This window comes from Strix uralensis, chromosome 4 (assembly GCF_047716275.1).
Source record: "Strix uralensis isolate ZFMK-TIS-50842 chromosome 4, bStrUra1, whole genome shotgun sequence".
In the NCBI taxonomy this organism is placed as follows: Eukaryota; Metazoa; Chordata; class Aves; order Strigiformes; family Strigidae; genus Strix; species Strix uralensis.
This window is the reverse complement of record NC_133975.1, coordinates 57,943,565-57,959,530: the sequence shown is the minus strand read 5'-3', so window position 1 is coordinate 57,959,530 and position 15,966 is coordinate 57,943,565. Positions and strand designations below refer to the sequence as shown.

General features: G+C 36.5%; 1 protein-coding gene across 8 annotated transcripts in view; it reads left to right on the top strand.

Moving 5' to 3' along the window:
* The window catches only part of TBCK (TBC1 domain containing kinase), a 112,345-nt gene that overhangs the window by 90,728 nt on the left and 5,651 nt on the right, over positions 1 to 15,966 (top strand). For 6 of the 8 annotated variants that reach the window (XM_074866878.1, XM_074866875.1, XM_074866876.1 and 3 more), the window contains 2 exons: positions 3,879 to 4,054; positions 8,731 to 8,890. The exons of 1 other annotated variant lie outside the window; for it this stretch is intronic. In XM_074866878.1, the coding sequence (XP_074722979.1) occupies positions 3,879 to 4,054; positions 8,731 to 8,890 (336 nt within the window). Of the gene's footprint in view, positions 1 to 3,878; positions 4,055 to 8,730; positions 8,891 to 12,472; positions 12,603 to 15,966 lie in introns of those variants that run through there. One more of the 8 variants, XM_074866882.1, reaches the window with a different exon arrangement.

Here is a 15,966-nt window from a genome sequence, read left to right as displayed (position 1 = left end):
ATGTCTGACATGAGATGTAGTTGTTACCAGATACAGCAGATAAAGTCGAATTTTTAAGTGTAATTAGGAAAGATGATCTTACTTGTGTGTGCACATATTTCACTTTGTAGGAAATAAATTAGTCTGATAAAACAGTTAAAACAGATAAAACAAGAATTGATTCAGCAATTTTATTTCCTGCAAGTCTGTCAAGGAGCTTTAGGCTGCAGCGTTGTTCAAAGGTGTATAGAGGTAATGTATCACTAAATATACTATTTAGGTAAATCTGGACATACTAGGTCAAAGCAAAGATAGCTGTAAAATTCACAGTTGAATGTGTTTCTCCTTATTTTCAACCCAATTAAAAGAAAAAAATGCTTATCCTGGTTATTAAAACCAATTCATAGGAGAGATGGTGTCTACCTGTGGAGCACTTCTTGTGGCTTTATACTTTTAGATAAGGAGAAAATGTTTTTATATCAGTACAGGTGAATTTTGACTGTCTTGTTTTCTGCTGTAGACGTCATGCTTTCCTCTTAAACTTTTATTCTTCCCTGAGGCATTCATCCCATCTGCTGAATTAGACAAAAATTGTATAAACAAAAGTAGGAAGTGGTTGTATAATTAGAGTCCGTCGTAATGTAAATGTTTCTCCAGAAGACTTAATTCAGGTCATCTCAGCGAGCTTCACTGGCATAGTCCACATTTATAATGCCTGACTTTGCTACCTGTGTTTATTGTTACCTGTAATTGTCTGACCCTGTTTCAAGGATTGAACTTTTTTTGCAGGAGCCTTTCTTCCCTTCCCTCCTCAGTGTTGCTCCACAAATGTTCTCCTGAGGCAGAAGCTGTTGCCTGAGGAGGGTATAGAGATGTCTGCCAGTTTTAGTCATCAGGCATATTAACATCAGGCTGTTTCAGCCAAATGTGTATTTATATAATAACTGCTCTTTCTACGTTACTGCCTTTGTTTGGTATTGCAATCTTGTGTCTGCTGTGAATCCCCTAGACGTGGACTGCTGAATTCTTTTGGCAAGCCTGAAGTTTGAGAAGAGTTTGACTTTATTGTTCCCCTGCCTCCTCGCCTTTGATGAAATTCATTTCCTTGGACTCCTCTTGGGGAAATCCAGCTACTCAACTGGGAGGTGGCTTTAGACAGCAACTGGGAGTTGGCTGTGTCCTCTGTCACACTGTTATTTGTAAGGAAATAGGTCTCCCTTGAGTATTGGCTATTCTGTTGAAACAATAATGTGTTACTCAGAAAATCAACCATTTTTCTGAATATAAAGCATCTTGACCTCTATTATTCTGAATTTGGGATGAAATTATGTGCTGAGACTAGCAATTTGTAAGTTCTTTTGGTTTTAGTACTGTCATATACAATGGAAGAGGCAGTTTGGTGGACAAATATATTCCCTGAAGTACAATTACCACTTTTGTTTGTAATTTTGAGTGCTTTTTGATAATCTGTTTTACAGCAAAGGTATTTTGAACTGCAGAAGGACTGTCTAAGAAGTCTTTTTTTTTCCTGGGACGTAACTCAGGAGAATAAGTGTATGCCTCTCTGTTCTTTCAACTTGGAGTAGTCATCAGATTAATTAAGAAACTGGTATGTTTAGAAACCAAAACAAAAGCTAGAGCTAACAGTCAGTTGGGCTAATACTAATGAATAATGCCTCTGTTTCCTTCAGTGTGTTACTCATGTTCTCTTGAATTTTTTTTAATGGGCTATAAGCACATAGTGTCTTGAATCAGGGTGATCACTGCAATCTAAAACAAGATAACAAAGATTAATTTTTTTTTTTGAAGCGGAAAATTCACTACTGTGATACTCTTAGAAAGACCTATGTTTTGACTGCACTGTATAGACCCATTCTCAAAGATAATATGTGATAATGTTCTATTTGTTCTTTATTTTTCCACTTTCTGTAGTCCATCTCTGTATGCTTGTGCTCATGTTATGAACAACTGCATAGTGCACAAGCAAATCTTCATGATGAAGTGGTTGGCTATTTCATTAATATAGGTCTTCTTCCTTAAGAATAAGACATCAAAACAGTCTGAAGATCTTTCAGAATATGCTCCCTGTAATGAATCCTAGTCACTCTGTTTGTTCCTGTCTCCTGACAAGCCAGAATAACTCACCAGAAATAGCTGTGGACTTAGTTATAAACAACTTTTGCCTCTATTTGACCTCCTGTCAACAGGAGCACGATGGTTGCACAAGACAAGCCAGTTCTCTTGTAAGATGACTAAGCTCCATAAGTGTATCTTTCATGTACGCAACTCTTAAGAGTAAGTTGAGTTCCATATGTTCCATAGAGGTTTTTTGCATATGTAACCAACCTGTTAACTCTGTATCTACTGGATTAAATCAGAGTGAAAACAAGCTACTTTACAATTTACCCGTGATTTTTCAGATTGAAGCAATGGCACCAACAGAGAAAAAAAAAAAAAAAAAAGCTTTTGCTGCAGAAGACTATACAAAAGTGTAGTTTAACTCCTTAACACCACGGTGCATGATAATGTATATTTAATTACATAGCTTATGAAAGGTTTAAAAAATAAGCACTTTCAACATTTGATTGAAGTGATATGAGAACATTTTAGTGCAAATATAGTCCTGCAAGTTCCACCAGCGTAGCTAAGAGATTAAAGAAAAAAGTCTCATCTTTGCATATGTAATAACAGGAAAAGTGACTGTAGCAGTCCTCTAACTTTTAGGTCTTCAGATAAGTTTTGCAAACCCAGCGTTCCCAAGAACAAAAGCCTAGGGCATGCTGCACATCTTTTTGCCTATTGCTTGTAAAGGATCCAAGTTTGACCCTCTTGAACAAGCTGGAGGTTTCCTTCTTCATTTATTTTGAGAATCAAGCTAGTTCTTTTGGGTGAAAGTGTAGTTGTAATGGCACTTGAAAGTTTCAGCAGTGTAAAACGGCCTCTGAAGGAAGGTGGAGACATGGCTTCAAACATTTCACAACTGTCTTATGGTGGCCATATTTTATTTTTTTGTGCTGCAGTTCAGAGATTTGTATGTGTTGGTAATTAATGAAAATATGGAATTTCTGCACTCTATTTGCAAAAAATAAGGAGGGTTGATTTATTTTTTTTGCTTAATTTAGACATGCATGAGCTTCTAAGAATGTCAAGTGCAGAAATGCTAGCACTTAGGAATATTTCTGAGATAATTCACAGTGAAGGCTCTCATGAAAAACAATTTAAGTATTATCAAACTAGTTGCTTGAGTACTACCAGGTATGTGGTGTTGTGTGTTGTATCATTACCTGTCCTGTCCCACAATTGCCCCATCCCCTAAAATTATGGAAAAAATTTTCTGGGTTATAATACAGGACTATTTCTCACGTTTCTGGTGTCCTGATTTGTGCCTTTTCTTTGGGCTGGGGTAATACCTAGTGTTTAGATAGCTTTGTATCTTAGAGGCTTCCCTGCAGTTTCTGTGCCAAGTCTCCAATTGCTACTGTTCTTTCCTGCTCCAAGCATAAGGCCTTTCAGCAACTCCTTTCAGAGAGTGCTTTCTAGCCAATTTACTTAATTTCTGATGCTGAGAAACGTTTTGTGGGTTTTGTGACCCCCTTGGCCACAGTGAATAATTCATTAACAGATCACAAACAAATAGTTTGCACAGATTGTCAAACAATTTTATTTTTTTAACAATTTCAACAGGAAATAGGACTATAATTAGCAGATAGGCATTTGGCAGTGCTCTGGAGCTCTTCTGTATAGGTAGTTTAACTCAGACTAGTTCAGAGTTCTAAGGAAGAGATCTGTTTCTGTCTAACTGCATTGTTACACTCTGAGGTTGTCAAGTAAGTAGAAGTTTCAGAGAACACCATGACTCTAGTTTTATCACCTCTAATATTAATTTTCTTCTTTTAAAGTCTAGGGATTCCATCAAGTTGGATGACCTGAAGGCAGAGGTGTCACCACGAATTTCAGCAGAAGATCTGATTGATTTGTGTGAGTTGACAGGACCTAGTCATTCCAAAACACCTGTAAAGAAAACAAAGTCTAGCAAGCCAAAGCTGCTGGTGGTGGACATTCGTAACAGTGAAGAGTATCCTTCAAATCTGAGTGCCAGCCTTGCCAAATCATGCCTGTGTCAATTACTACTTCATTGTCTGTAGGCACTGAGATGTTAGAATGGTAAACAATGGAAAGAGATGTGGTAGAGGTACAGTGGAATGACCAAAGGCAGACATTTTTGTCATGTCTCTGGCTTGCAGAGAAGAGGAGAAATGTATTTTTGCCTTCCCATTTTAAACTGTGGGTCCAGTGAAACCACTTTGTACCAGTAGCACAAATGCTTTAATGCTACTTTTTTTTTTTTTATGACAAGTGTTGTCAGCAGACCTTCCCCATTTAATAGGACCAATATTTTGGAAGGATGTGAGGCTTTCCAATTAAGTGGAAGGGAGATAGAGAAGAGTTGATGGCTCCTGTGCTTTGCCAATCCCTCAGTGGAAAATCAATTCCTATTGAGTGCCTTCTTGCCACTGTCAGGTAATGCAGCCATATGGCTTCCCTAACTTACGTCCTCTAGTTAGCTTATATTCAGAAAAGTACTAAAGGTATCTTGAAGCTATATTATCAGGGTTGCTACTCTGTCTACACCTTACTCGTTTGGGTTTTTTTTCAGATATGTAGTTCTTTGCATGTGGAGTCTTTTTTTAATTGTTTTTCTGAAGTAGTGCAGTTACAGGGCTGGGTTTGTTTGGGTTCTGGAAGGGGGAGTCTTTCTTGCACATCTTTGTCCACATCCATCTAAAAGTGGGAATAATGACAAGATTTTATTAGAGGTAACTCTTAACTTTCTATCGAGTATTTGGGAATATACTTGTTACTGGTTTGTATCATTTTTTAAGTATTTCTCCTTTCATAATAGCAAAGGTGATGTAGACAGTTCTTTTTTGTGGTAAATGTACTCTTAACTTGCTGTGTCACAAGCCATAATTCTTCATGGGCAAACAATACTAAATAGAAAAATAACAAAAGAATTGTGAGTTTTAGTCCACCTTTTACTTTGAGAAAGGATGATCATTCCTTTTATGTATGTCTGTCTTGTTCTTAAAGATCACCAATGATAGAGATTCAACAGGCTTCCAACATCTTTGCCATTAGAAAAGATCTTCCAGTGTCTAACAAATGCTACCAATATAATGCATGCGTATTAGAAAAGTGTAAATTCTAGACAGTGAAGTGAATGGTGGATCAATGCCAATATTTGGCTAAAATATGTAGTAAAAATTTAAATAAATAATGTTTCAACCTGATTTTTTTCATCTAGTTTCTTAAAATACCACTTTAAAGGTAATTGTATATATAGAGAAAAACACTGCCGTTAACATTTTTCTCTATTAAATATTTAGCAATATTTATGGCAAAGTATGGTGAAGTAGAAAAATATTATTTTTTACTATGTAGAGATAGATTTATTATTTACAGGGGAAACAGAATAGTATAATTGGACTATTCTAAATTAAAATTGTTATTTTTAAGGAATTACCGTTTTATTGTATGCCAGACTTGAACCTGTAATGTGATCTGCTGTGGAGACAAAACAAAATGGTCAAAAGAACACAAAATGTAATTTTTCTTCTGCTTGCATGTATTAATTTCATGCATCAGTTAAGGATTCCAATTAAGTATAAATTCATGTGTCTGAGTAGTTTGACTCTTTATGTTCTAGGCTCCAGCAACATCTTTACTCCTGGATCTGGATTGTTGAAAATGTGGTCCTCTTTATTCAGAAAACAGTAAAAATGCAGGCTATTTTCTGAGACATCATTTCTTCCTCAAGAGATAACACTTTTTTGACTCCAGTTAAAAAGAGAAGTCCCTGGAATTAAAAACCATAAAAGGTTATTGTTACTGCATACAAAGCTTTGATACTACCAACTTAAATAATGTTTCTATTTCTACATGCATCATTCTGTTATTAATTATTTAAGCTACTTCCTAGAAATCAAGGAGAATGCAGGAGACCAAGTAATATACAATGCCTAGACTACAGTCATTGCACTGAAAGGGTATTATCTATGTACAGTAATGGATTTATTTATACTATAATCAGGATCAAAGGCAAGGTGTTTGCCTGAATGTTTCTATAGCTTTCCTAATAGCTCGATAATAGGTTCTACTCTACTGTCATACTAATTCTATTCTACTCCAGCAGAGTGGATTCAAAATTTCATTTATTTTAAAATCGTCTGTCTGCTATGAAGTAAGTGGTTTTATGAGGCTGTTTTTCATATTACAAAATTTTAATCAGACTTTCCATTTATATTTTTTGAATGGGGAGGCATTCAAAAGAATACTGAAGAGAGAAAATCTCCATAGCTTGAACAGTGCACTGTAATCACTGGCGCTGTTGTTTCAATCTGGTTGGAGTTTATGGTAGACTAAAATGTCCTGTCCTTTACATAATGAGTGGACTTAAATCATAATACCCATCTGGCATTAGGAGGTAGGGAACGTCATTATTAAAAAGGTAGCCTGGTAGGTAGTAAAATTACCCCTTAAGTGAGTTGATTTATATGTCAGTTGTAGAAGAAAACATAAGGTATCTTAGAAGGCTATTAAACTGTCATCATTTATGAATATACATGGGAAACCACAGGAATACTGTGTTCAGTGCCCTGTTCATTCTTGCAGTGAAGAAACAGTCTTTGTGAGAAAATCTCAACAAACTGTACAATAGGATCAGGCAGTCTGTATGTTAGTGGCATGTGTTTTAAAATGTGACAGACCACTATGAGGCGTTTCAAAAATACGATTGTTTCTTACGTTTTGTTGTTAGTCTTCCTCATCGTCCATGCCTACCATGCTAAACTTCACTCTCACTTTGTTTTCAGTGTGATTTGAAAAAAGCATTGAGAGGACTTTTGACAAGTATCAGACATGCTTCATATTTCATACTAGGATGCACTTAAAAGCTAGGGCATTGTTTTCTAATGAAGCTCATGTTGCGAGGTCAAGAGCTACTAGCCCTTTTTCTCAACAGACAGCTTTGTAACAGTAGACTTTCTAACGAAAAGGTAATAAATATACTGAAAGCAGTGTCTCTGTTGGCCAGCAATTCATCTAAGGCTCATTTCATTAAGGATATTAGCAGAAATACTGGCAGCCTTCCATTCCTGTTATGAAAGTTATAGCTGCATGCTTATGGTCTCTCAGACTGTCACACAAAATCTTGGCCTTTTTGTTAATTGTCTTAGTACTGGAATGCTTAAAATGGTCACTTAAGACTAGGGATAAAGTGAATGACAGCAAATACAATTTGGATCCTATCTAGTTTGGTACTAATGTTGATATCAAATGTATTTCTTTTATAAAAGATCAGGTCAAGTTTCTCTGAGCAGTGAAGCATACTCGGTGGCATAAGAGTGAGCAACTAAATCTGTCCAAAGTCATTTTCTGTCTAAACAATAATTGTTTCAGAACTTCTATCCTGGTTAGTAGCAATGATAGTGATGTGGTTATAAATGGGGTTGAGGAAAGGCGGTTGACACAGATTAGTGAGGAGGGATGTTATAATTTTCCCCTTCAAAATAGAAACAAACTGACAACATTAATGAATGGTACGTGATCATCTTTTGTTCTTTCAAATTTTTTTATATAGCAATGTTTTTCCCACACTAACAGTGATGACCATAAAGCTGAAACTGTTACATAAATCACAAGAAAGTAATGCTAATATTAATCTAAGTCAATTAAATCTTACCTCCATTTAAGGCAGCTCCTTTATTAAAAAGGATTCTGAGATTTAATTATAAATTGAACTAGCTCTCTGCAAGTACAGTAATAAAGAGTGACTAATCTGGATATTTGACAGTGTGTGTATTTTTGCAGAACTTTACTGTTTCCCATCTCTTCAAAGGTATGCTTGTTTTTTGTTGGGGAAGGGGAGTGTTCTGGGCATGTGTGTACAGTCTGTGGAAGTAATTCAGAGGTTTGTCAAGGTCATGGTGCATTTCCAAATTCATAAAAAGCTAAATAGTAGTGGTCCAACTTAATTTTTATTGAAGAGAGTTTCACATTCAATATTTGTTCATAAAATCTCATTGAACGATCATCCTTTGAAAATGAAGCACAACTAACTATATCTGAAAGTTGCTAGCATTTGTATGTTGTTTGCTTTTCAATACCCAATACACACCTGCTGTTATTCAGACTGCAGATAATATACACGATGCGTGTCTGGGAATCTGAGTGCACGTTCACTAGAATTTCAGTTTGGATCAAAATTGTAGGGGGCTTGCGGGGGTTGGCAGGAGGTTTAAGGAAATTTTCCAATAATCCCTATTTAGTTTTGGTTCTTATTGTAAGTACTTCATTCCTTTTGCATAAAACTCCTCTGGAAGAGGTGCTCCAGCTACCTATTGGTATTTGGCTCCTGTTATCAAACTAGAGCTGATCTGAAGTAATATCCACAAAAATATGTATACTGTGGATATTTAGTCCTTAGCACCAAGTGTTTAATTTCACAGATCAGTTTCTGTAGTGCTGTGCTATGTCCTTTATGAAACAAACAACTCTTCATTCTGTCCTTTTTTTCTGTGTACTGTCAGAAGTTGTTTTCTCCATATGAGTAAATAGTAAATGAGTACACTAGTACAAAAGACTGATGGTGTTGTATCACGACAGCCAGGATGAAGAGCAAGTTCATCCCACAGCTGTGCATGTACCACGGATCTTTCTGCCTTTCAGATGTCCTTAACTGATCTTCCTAAGCTTTAACCGTGGGCACATTTCGGGCAGCATCAATGTCCCATTTGCATCAGCATTTACTGCAGAAGGGGATCTCGTCCAGTGCCCAGCAACTGCCACTCTCCAGAGCTTTAAAGGAAGAGTTGTGGTGATTGTAGGAAATGTAGTGAAGAACACAGCTGCTGTAAGTATATTGCTATAAAATATATGTTGATACTTAGAAATACATAAGTGTCATTAATACAGACAGTAGTAAATAAATGCTAGAGTCTGGATAATTCAGATTAGTAACTGGGTATGATGACAGGATTTGGGGGGATTTTTTTGTTCATTTCTGCTTCTAGACAAAAACATTTTTCTACAAGTGATCAACAGCTGAGAAAGTTGATGTTTTGAAATGAAATTATGTAACATGACCTTTTTAGGCTTTAAAATCTTTATTTTGGCATGTTATAGAAGTGACATCAGCACTTCTAATGTGCATCAGTAAGATCTAGTTTTCAAAACTCACTTGGGTGTACTTTCTGTGGTGTTAAGAGGCACACAAGGTAAGTAGGGTGGGGACAGGTATGTTATGAAGTCCAAAGGAAATAAGATATATTTCATATTCCTGCTAATAAAAAACAGTGTATTGATTAGTTTTTTTAGAATCATTTAGCTCATGCAGTTGTGCTCAGTGGAGAATGGTTCCTGTGGAGAATGGTAACTTTTGTATTATACTTTTATTGTCAGTGCCTTTAACTAGACAGGGACAATATTCAGACTTGGCTGTTCCTTTTATAACTAAATATTGGGTAGTGTTGTGAACCAGCAGGATAACAAGTAGAAGCATTTCTTTCACCATTTTTCCTCTCAGGTGAAGGAGAGTTACCCTTTGTGTCTTTTTTTAAATTAAAAAAAAAAAAAAATTCTTAGGTATGGTGTACCTTGAGTTCACCACAATTTAAGTCTATTTATTCAGAGGACATGAACTGTAGCCCTGATATGACAAGGAGGGTTGTGAACCACTAAAAGGTCTTCATGTGGTGGACAGCAGAAGCATCCGCACAACAAATGTTGGAGTTTTTAATACATACAGGGAGTTGTAAGTAGTGTGAGCAATCCCTCTCATTAACCTGTGTTTCATCATTTAGAAAATTAACTTGTGATATGTATCAAGTCTCTTAAATAGTAACAGTGATGGCATAAAAGAGACTGTACAGCATATCTCACATAGTTTTAGTGAGTGAGACCTAGGTTCGTGCATGAGATCTGGGTAAGTCCACGATAAATATTTCAACATGAAAGCAATTAACTTGCATAATCACAATTGCTCACTAACTGCTGAATGAATAAATCCCCTCCTCGAACAAATGCAAAATGCATAAAATGCTAAGAGCGAAATGGAGCTGATTTGAATGTTTTACACGTTTGATGGTGGGTTATGCAGCTTCTTTCAACAATTACATTTTAAATCACTGAACATCCTAATTTATCTCAGTAAGAGCCTAACTGTTCACTAACATCCTGAAGAAATGGAACAGGAAAAAGAAAGTGCTTTGGTATTCACTAATGAGTGTCTTTATGGGAGATATCCCACATACTACCAAGTCTTTTTCTGGGACTTGTTTTCCAGGACCTGTCAGAAATGTTTTATCTGAAACAGAGGAACGCTATAAGTATTCTGTCTAAAACAGCATGAAGAAACAATCCTGTCTGACAAAAAGAAAGGACAGAGTCTTTACAGTGCTTGTGGGTTACACCATAGCTAAGATACAGTTTTCTCCTGCAGGGTAGTGACACTTCTTATGCAAACTTAGATTTGTTTTGCCTTTTAAATCTTTTGTTAAATGAAAATTGAATGTTTCCTTTGCAGTGCAGCTATAGAAAACTTGCAGCGTGCTTAGTAAGTGCAAGTACTTCAGTCGTATAGGAGGGTGCTGCCTTATCCGCAAACCCAGACTTTCTGCAACTGAGACATTGTTTACCTGGTTTACCTGGAATTGTCAATATTATAGCTTTTCATAAAAGAGAAATGTTGCTTTGCCTCTTGCTTTGCTTTTAGAGTTCTTGAAAGTCTAACGAAAGAGTGTAGAGTTTTAAATAGCAACAAAATACTGGATTGACCAGTTTGACCACAGATTAATTAAATATTGGAGCCTAAATACTGATAGGGACTCACCACCTATATCGCACCCTTAGAGTACATATAAAACCAGCCTCAATTTGACTGTGGTGATAAAATTTAGAATGCCTTTCTTTTGTGGATTAATTTTTAAGACAAATTTCAGTTTTACCCTGCATGGCTGCATAAAACTGTCTGGCACTATTCATGAATTTAACCAATCCAAAGCTATGTAGCTTGAGGCTTGACAAGAAGAATAGCTATTACTTTTTGAATTTTACTAGGTAATTGTATCATATGAAAAAATGCAAAAATGAATGCATGGAAACAAAAACAATTACATCCAAAGAAATGTTCTAAGGTGTTCAGCTTCAAATGTATTTTTTCTAGACAGAGTTATGTATTTCCAGCTGAAAAGGAATGAGCCACAAAATGTACCCGCCACCATAAAGGAGAATGTTTCAGAAGTCTTCACTGATACTTACTCCTTTAAAAATATGGAGATGGGCACCTTTAGATGATGTTTGGTTTAAATTTATGCAGGACTGAGAGAGGTGGGGGTAAGTGTGAAAAAACACTGATTATTTATGGGGCTATTTGTAATTAGAAGGTTGAATCTTTCAATTGCTTTTTGTATTCATGCCTGCATGGCATCATTTAAATAAATTTTTTAAAAAAGAAGCAAAGTTAAGTGTACTCAACAGACATGTAGAAAATGCCTTTTCCCCCTTTTCATACTTATTTTCTATCTTTTGTATTTGATTTGGTGCCAGATGATAAAACATTTAAATTGGAAAGAAAATGCTGTCTAGAACTCGATAGGCAAGAGGGAAAAGTGAAAACTTCACCACAGCACTGTTCCAGCAGGAGGCAAAGGAAGCCAGCAGTGCCGCAGACTTCAGTATAGCTCTGGCTCTAGTTGAATGCTTCCTTAAAACAGAATTAAAACAGGATAATCCTGCTTGTTAAGCCATTTAATTTACCCTAAAAATTAAATGAACAGATTGGCTGATGTGCAAGAGCATTACTGAATGTGCTGTTAGCAGCATAATGGTATAGTGAAGAGGAGTTTGCACTGGGCATCGTGTGGTGGTGCTTGGCTCGCACTTCTTTGCAGAATATTCCTTCTATTAGGCTGGTTCTCACTTTGTGCCAGCCTTTCTTCTCCTAGGAGATTCTGGGCATTTGTTAACAGAGCAAATACTTGTTTGACTCTGAAAAGAGCAGGAAACATCTACGTGAAAGGCATTATGCTGGAGTTAATAAACCAGATTCTTTTTTGATTTTTAACTTTTAAATGTGTTAAGTGGCACCATCTCTTTAAGTGAATTAAATTCCCCTTTCCCAAATCCATTGATAGATAAGTACCTTGTAAATTCTGGTATGGGCAGAGGATCATTACAGTTGGGAATATAATAGTTAAATAGGCAATGAGTGCTCAACTGTAGCTGCTTTTTTTTTAGTGCATGGCAAATAGCAGGTCTCCTGATTTTTGTCACTTTCAAAGTCTGAGATACAGCAAGTGCAAAGGCGGATTATAGTTATGCATATGTAGGAACAGGATTGGTTTGGGCCTTTTTTTGGAAGGGTGACATCACTACTTCATCTCCTCTCCTTCAATTAACTCTGAGGTGCTAAGGCATTATCTGTTTCCGTTTCCAGCTTTTTGTCTAGATTAATGCAATGTTGACTGGAATTAGAAGAGGAGAAATACCTTACCTGATATTAAATCATGCTCCAGCAACTCAATTTTGACAGTGACATGCTTCTACTCGTGTGGTGTGGTCGTTTAATATATACGTGCTTTATTGTCAGTTAAATGCTAGAACAGAATAAAGTACACAGGACACTTTAGTCTGTCTAATAATTAGCAATGCATTTATTTCTTGCCTTGGAAAAACAGTTAGATAAGCTGTAAATCAAAGCTTTAAAAACATCTGTCTTAATAGCAGGGAAATAAATTCTAAATTGTAACTTCTGATTGTTACACTGATTATTTTTTATCTAGATAAGTTATGCTGCTATAAATACATTGTCTAGACAACTTCTACAAGTTACTGAAACAAGGTAGTCATTCTTACTGCATCACAGTAGCAAACAGATAAAATATATGAATTATCTCCAAAGCAAAGGCAAACAGTCCTGATTTTCCATGAGATCTTTCTGTCTCTTTTCAGAGCAAGGGGGAGAGGGTCAATTCTGAGATTGTTTTTATATAACATATTCCTATTCTGAAAAAAAAAAACTTTTTCTATATGAAAGTAACATTTTTTCTCTCTCAGTACACTATCAAAGATACATTTCTTCTTATATGAAGGCTGAGATACATGAGTAAAAATGTCCAGTTACCACTGAATTCTTGTGATTTTTGTTGTCATCTTCCTCAGGCCTTTTAAAAAGGCCTTGCCAGAGAAGCAAGTCCCTGCGTGTTGAAGCTGGTTTCTTGTTATAAACCTGTCTTAAAAACACAAATGGATACCTATAAAACTTTATAGGGTGATCTGAAGATTAGGTGTTCCATAGAATACTAAAGGGCAGATGTGTTCATGCTTCTAAAGACGGGTACACTTAGTTAGAAGGGCCTAATGAAATTTCTAGACTGAAAGTAAATAGAAATTAGGCGATAAACTTCTTGAGGTATTTCCACTATCCATCTTTTAGATTCTACATTTTCCTGTAAATATTCTCTACGGATAAGTGATTGAACAAGTGAAATGAAAACTGAAGATATTTGCTCTTTGCAGGGATGGAGGGGCTCCTTATGACTACCAGACTGTCTTTTTTTCATGTTTGTTTTCTTAAGGCATCACCCTCCCATCTGCATTACTCAGCCTACTGGAATCATCAGTTGCCTCTTTGTTGCTTTTAAAGAGGAAGAGATTAAGTTTGTATTTTTAAGAGGCTGAAAGGCCTAGTTAATCAGCAACAATCCTGCTGTTTGTACCTCTACCCAAGACACAGTGAAGTCTTTCTTATTCTGTAAATTTTGAATTATTTAGTGCTTTTCATTATTGTAACATGTGTGCAAGTTTTCCTTCATTGACAGAAAGATAACCCGGCTGCTGTTGCTAGTACATTGCTCTTCACACAGCCCAAAAAAGACACTTGGACTGCCAGCCAGGAGTTATGTTATGCTGTTGTAATTCTGCCATTGTCAGTGGCTTTGGTTAGTTTGCACTGAATGCCTCAAGTATAGCAGAGATGACCTAAATATTCCCCCTTTCCATCTAGGTATGAAAGAGGAAAGGGGGAAAATGAAAGTTGGAGAGGCTCAGGATCAGAATTTGATTGTTCCTTTTCCTCTTCTGAAGTAGGTGCCAAGGAAAGCAGGCTGTTTTTAAAACTCCAAATAAGTTTTGTTCTTTAATCTTCACTGAGACAAGCCGTTATGGTTAATGGAAATTTTAGTTGTTTGTTGATGTAGACATTGTTTGTCCCATCTGTGTGCCTTACTACACAGAGGCTTGGGTGTATCTGAGATGAGGGACTGTGGGATGGGTCATCAGCTTTACCTATCAAAATATGTCTGACTTCTGGGACGTGCTGGCAAGCAGGATCTCAACTCTTCTCAGCCATCTGGGAGATCTGCAAGGACAGGAAAGATGGGAGATGGTGAATCTGAATCCTGGAGTGCTGCTGATAGGCTCCACAGTTTCCTTGGAGTCTTCCAGTCAGTCTTGGCTGTGGTTATACTGCCTTTGTGGTCTGCACCTCTGAAAGAGCACTCTTGTCCTTTCATGAGCTTGCATGATTAGGCTGTATCACTTTGTACACTCAGGGCTACTGCATTATAACACAGAATTATCACTTTCTGAGGCTGTTTTTCAGTTCTGAGACAGTGTTTTATGTTTCCTGCTATTTCAGTTCAGAGAATCTGAAATAGTGATAGTAAGGAACTAATAAATGTATGTTATAGGTCCAGGAGATTTGTGTAAGGATATTGCCAGCTAGAGTGGTATTGACAAATTTGGCAATTCGAGTATCCAGACTGCTTGTCTGGGGCAGATGCTGTTTTGCTCTTCTCTAAACTGTATCTGAATCGGCTTTTGAAGAGGACTGACTGACTGCTACAGGAGGGAATGTGTCCATTTTTTGGGAGGGCCAAGGAATTTGTCCTCGAGTTTAAGAAGAAATGGGACAAAAGTGACAGTGTAGGCATGTCCTCAGTAATACCGAAGAGCTGGCAGTTTCTGTATGGATCTGCCAGAGGCTTTCTCATCAGCTGTCTCTGTGGTTAAGAAAAAAGACTCCAGTTTGGGTAGCATTAGTAAAAAGTATTGCAAATCACAAAGAAAAGGTTTTCACTACCAAGTATTTCTCTGAACTTTCTTTGACATCTAGGACAGTCTTTAGACTTGGAGGGGGGTAGAATCTTTCAGAAAGACTCATGCTTTCTTTTTCATATTCAAGCCAACTGTTACGCATCTTTTTAAAAATACATATTTCTGTTCGCTAAACAGCTTTTATCTTCTGTTGAATCAAAACCAGAATAGGTTTGCTTTTTGCATTTTAATTTTACAATCCATTTAGCTGTATTGAGTGCACTGGATATATTTTAGTATAAATTAGCTGTGTTACAACAGCTAAATCTCTGCAACTGAGTTTTCATTTTCAAGTGCTTGCTCTCAGCTGGGTTTGTTTTTTAATATATCATTTCTAGGTGGAAAACAAAAAATGCAGGTGTTTATAAGTTATTACTTGGAGAAGTTTGAGTGTTTACTCTTACTTTCATTCTCAGTAACATTTATTCTGAAACCAGCTATTAAATACCTGTTTGTATAGGTTTATTTTCAAATCTTTGCATGTAAGTCCTTTAAGTTACTGCTGTGTTTTTGTACTAATGGAATGGAAAATGCTCCTTTTTGGCCAGGTCTGCGTGTGAAGAATTTTTCCTTGATCTTGTTAGAGCAGCAAGTCCGTCTTTTTTTTTTCCCCGTTTCTCCCTTTTGTTTGCTCTTTTTCTTTCTCTCTTTTTACTCTTTTCCTTTCTCTCTTTTCACTCTTTTTCCTGCTTCCTCTTTTTTGCTCTTCTTTACATAGTATGTGTTTGAACAAAGTTTTACTACGTGTGTTTTGTACTTCCATTTAGTTTATGCTAATACTGTAACCATTAACTAGTCACTGTTTTGTTGATATGGGAGGCTTTAGCTGCCCTT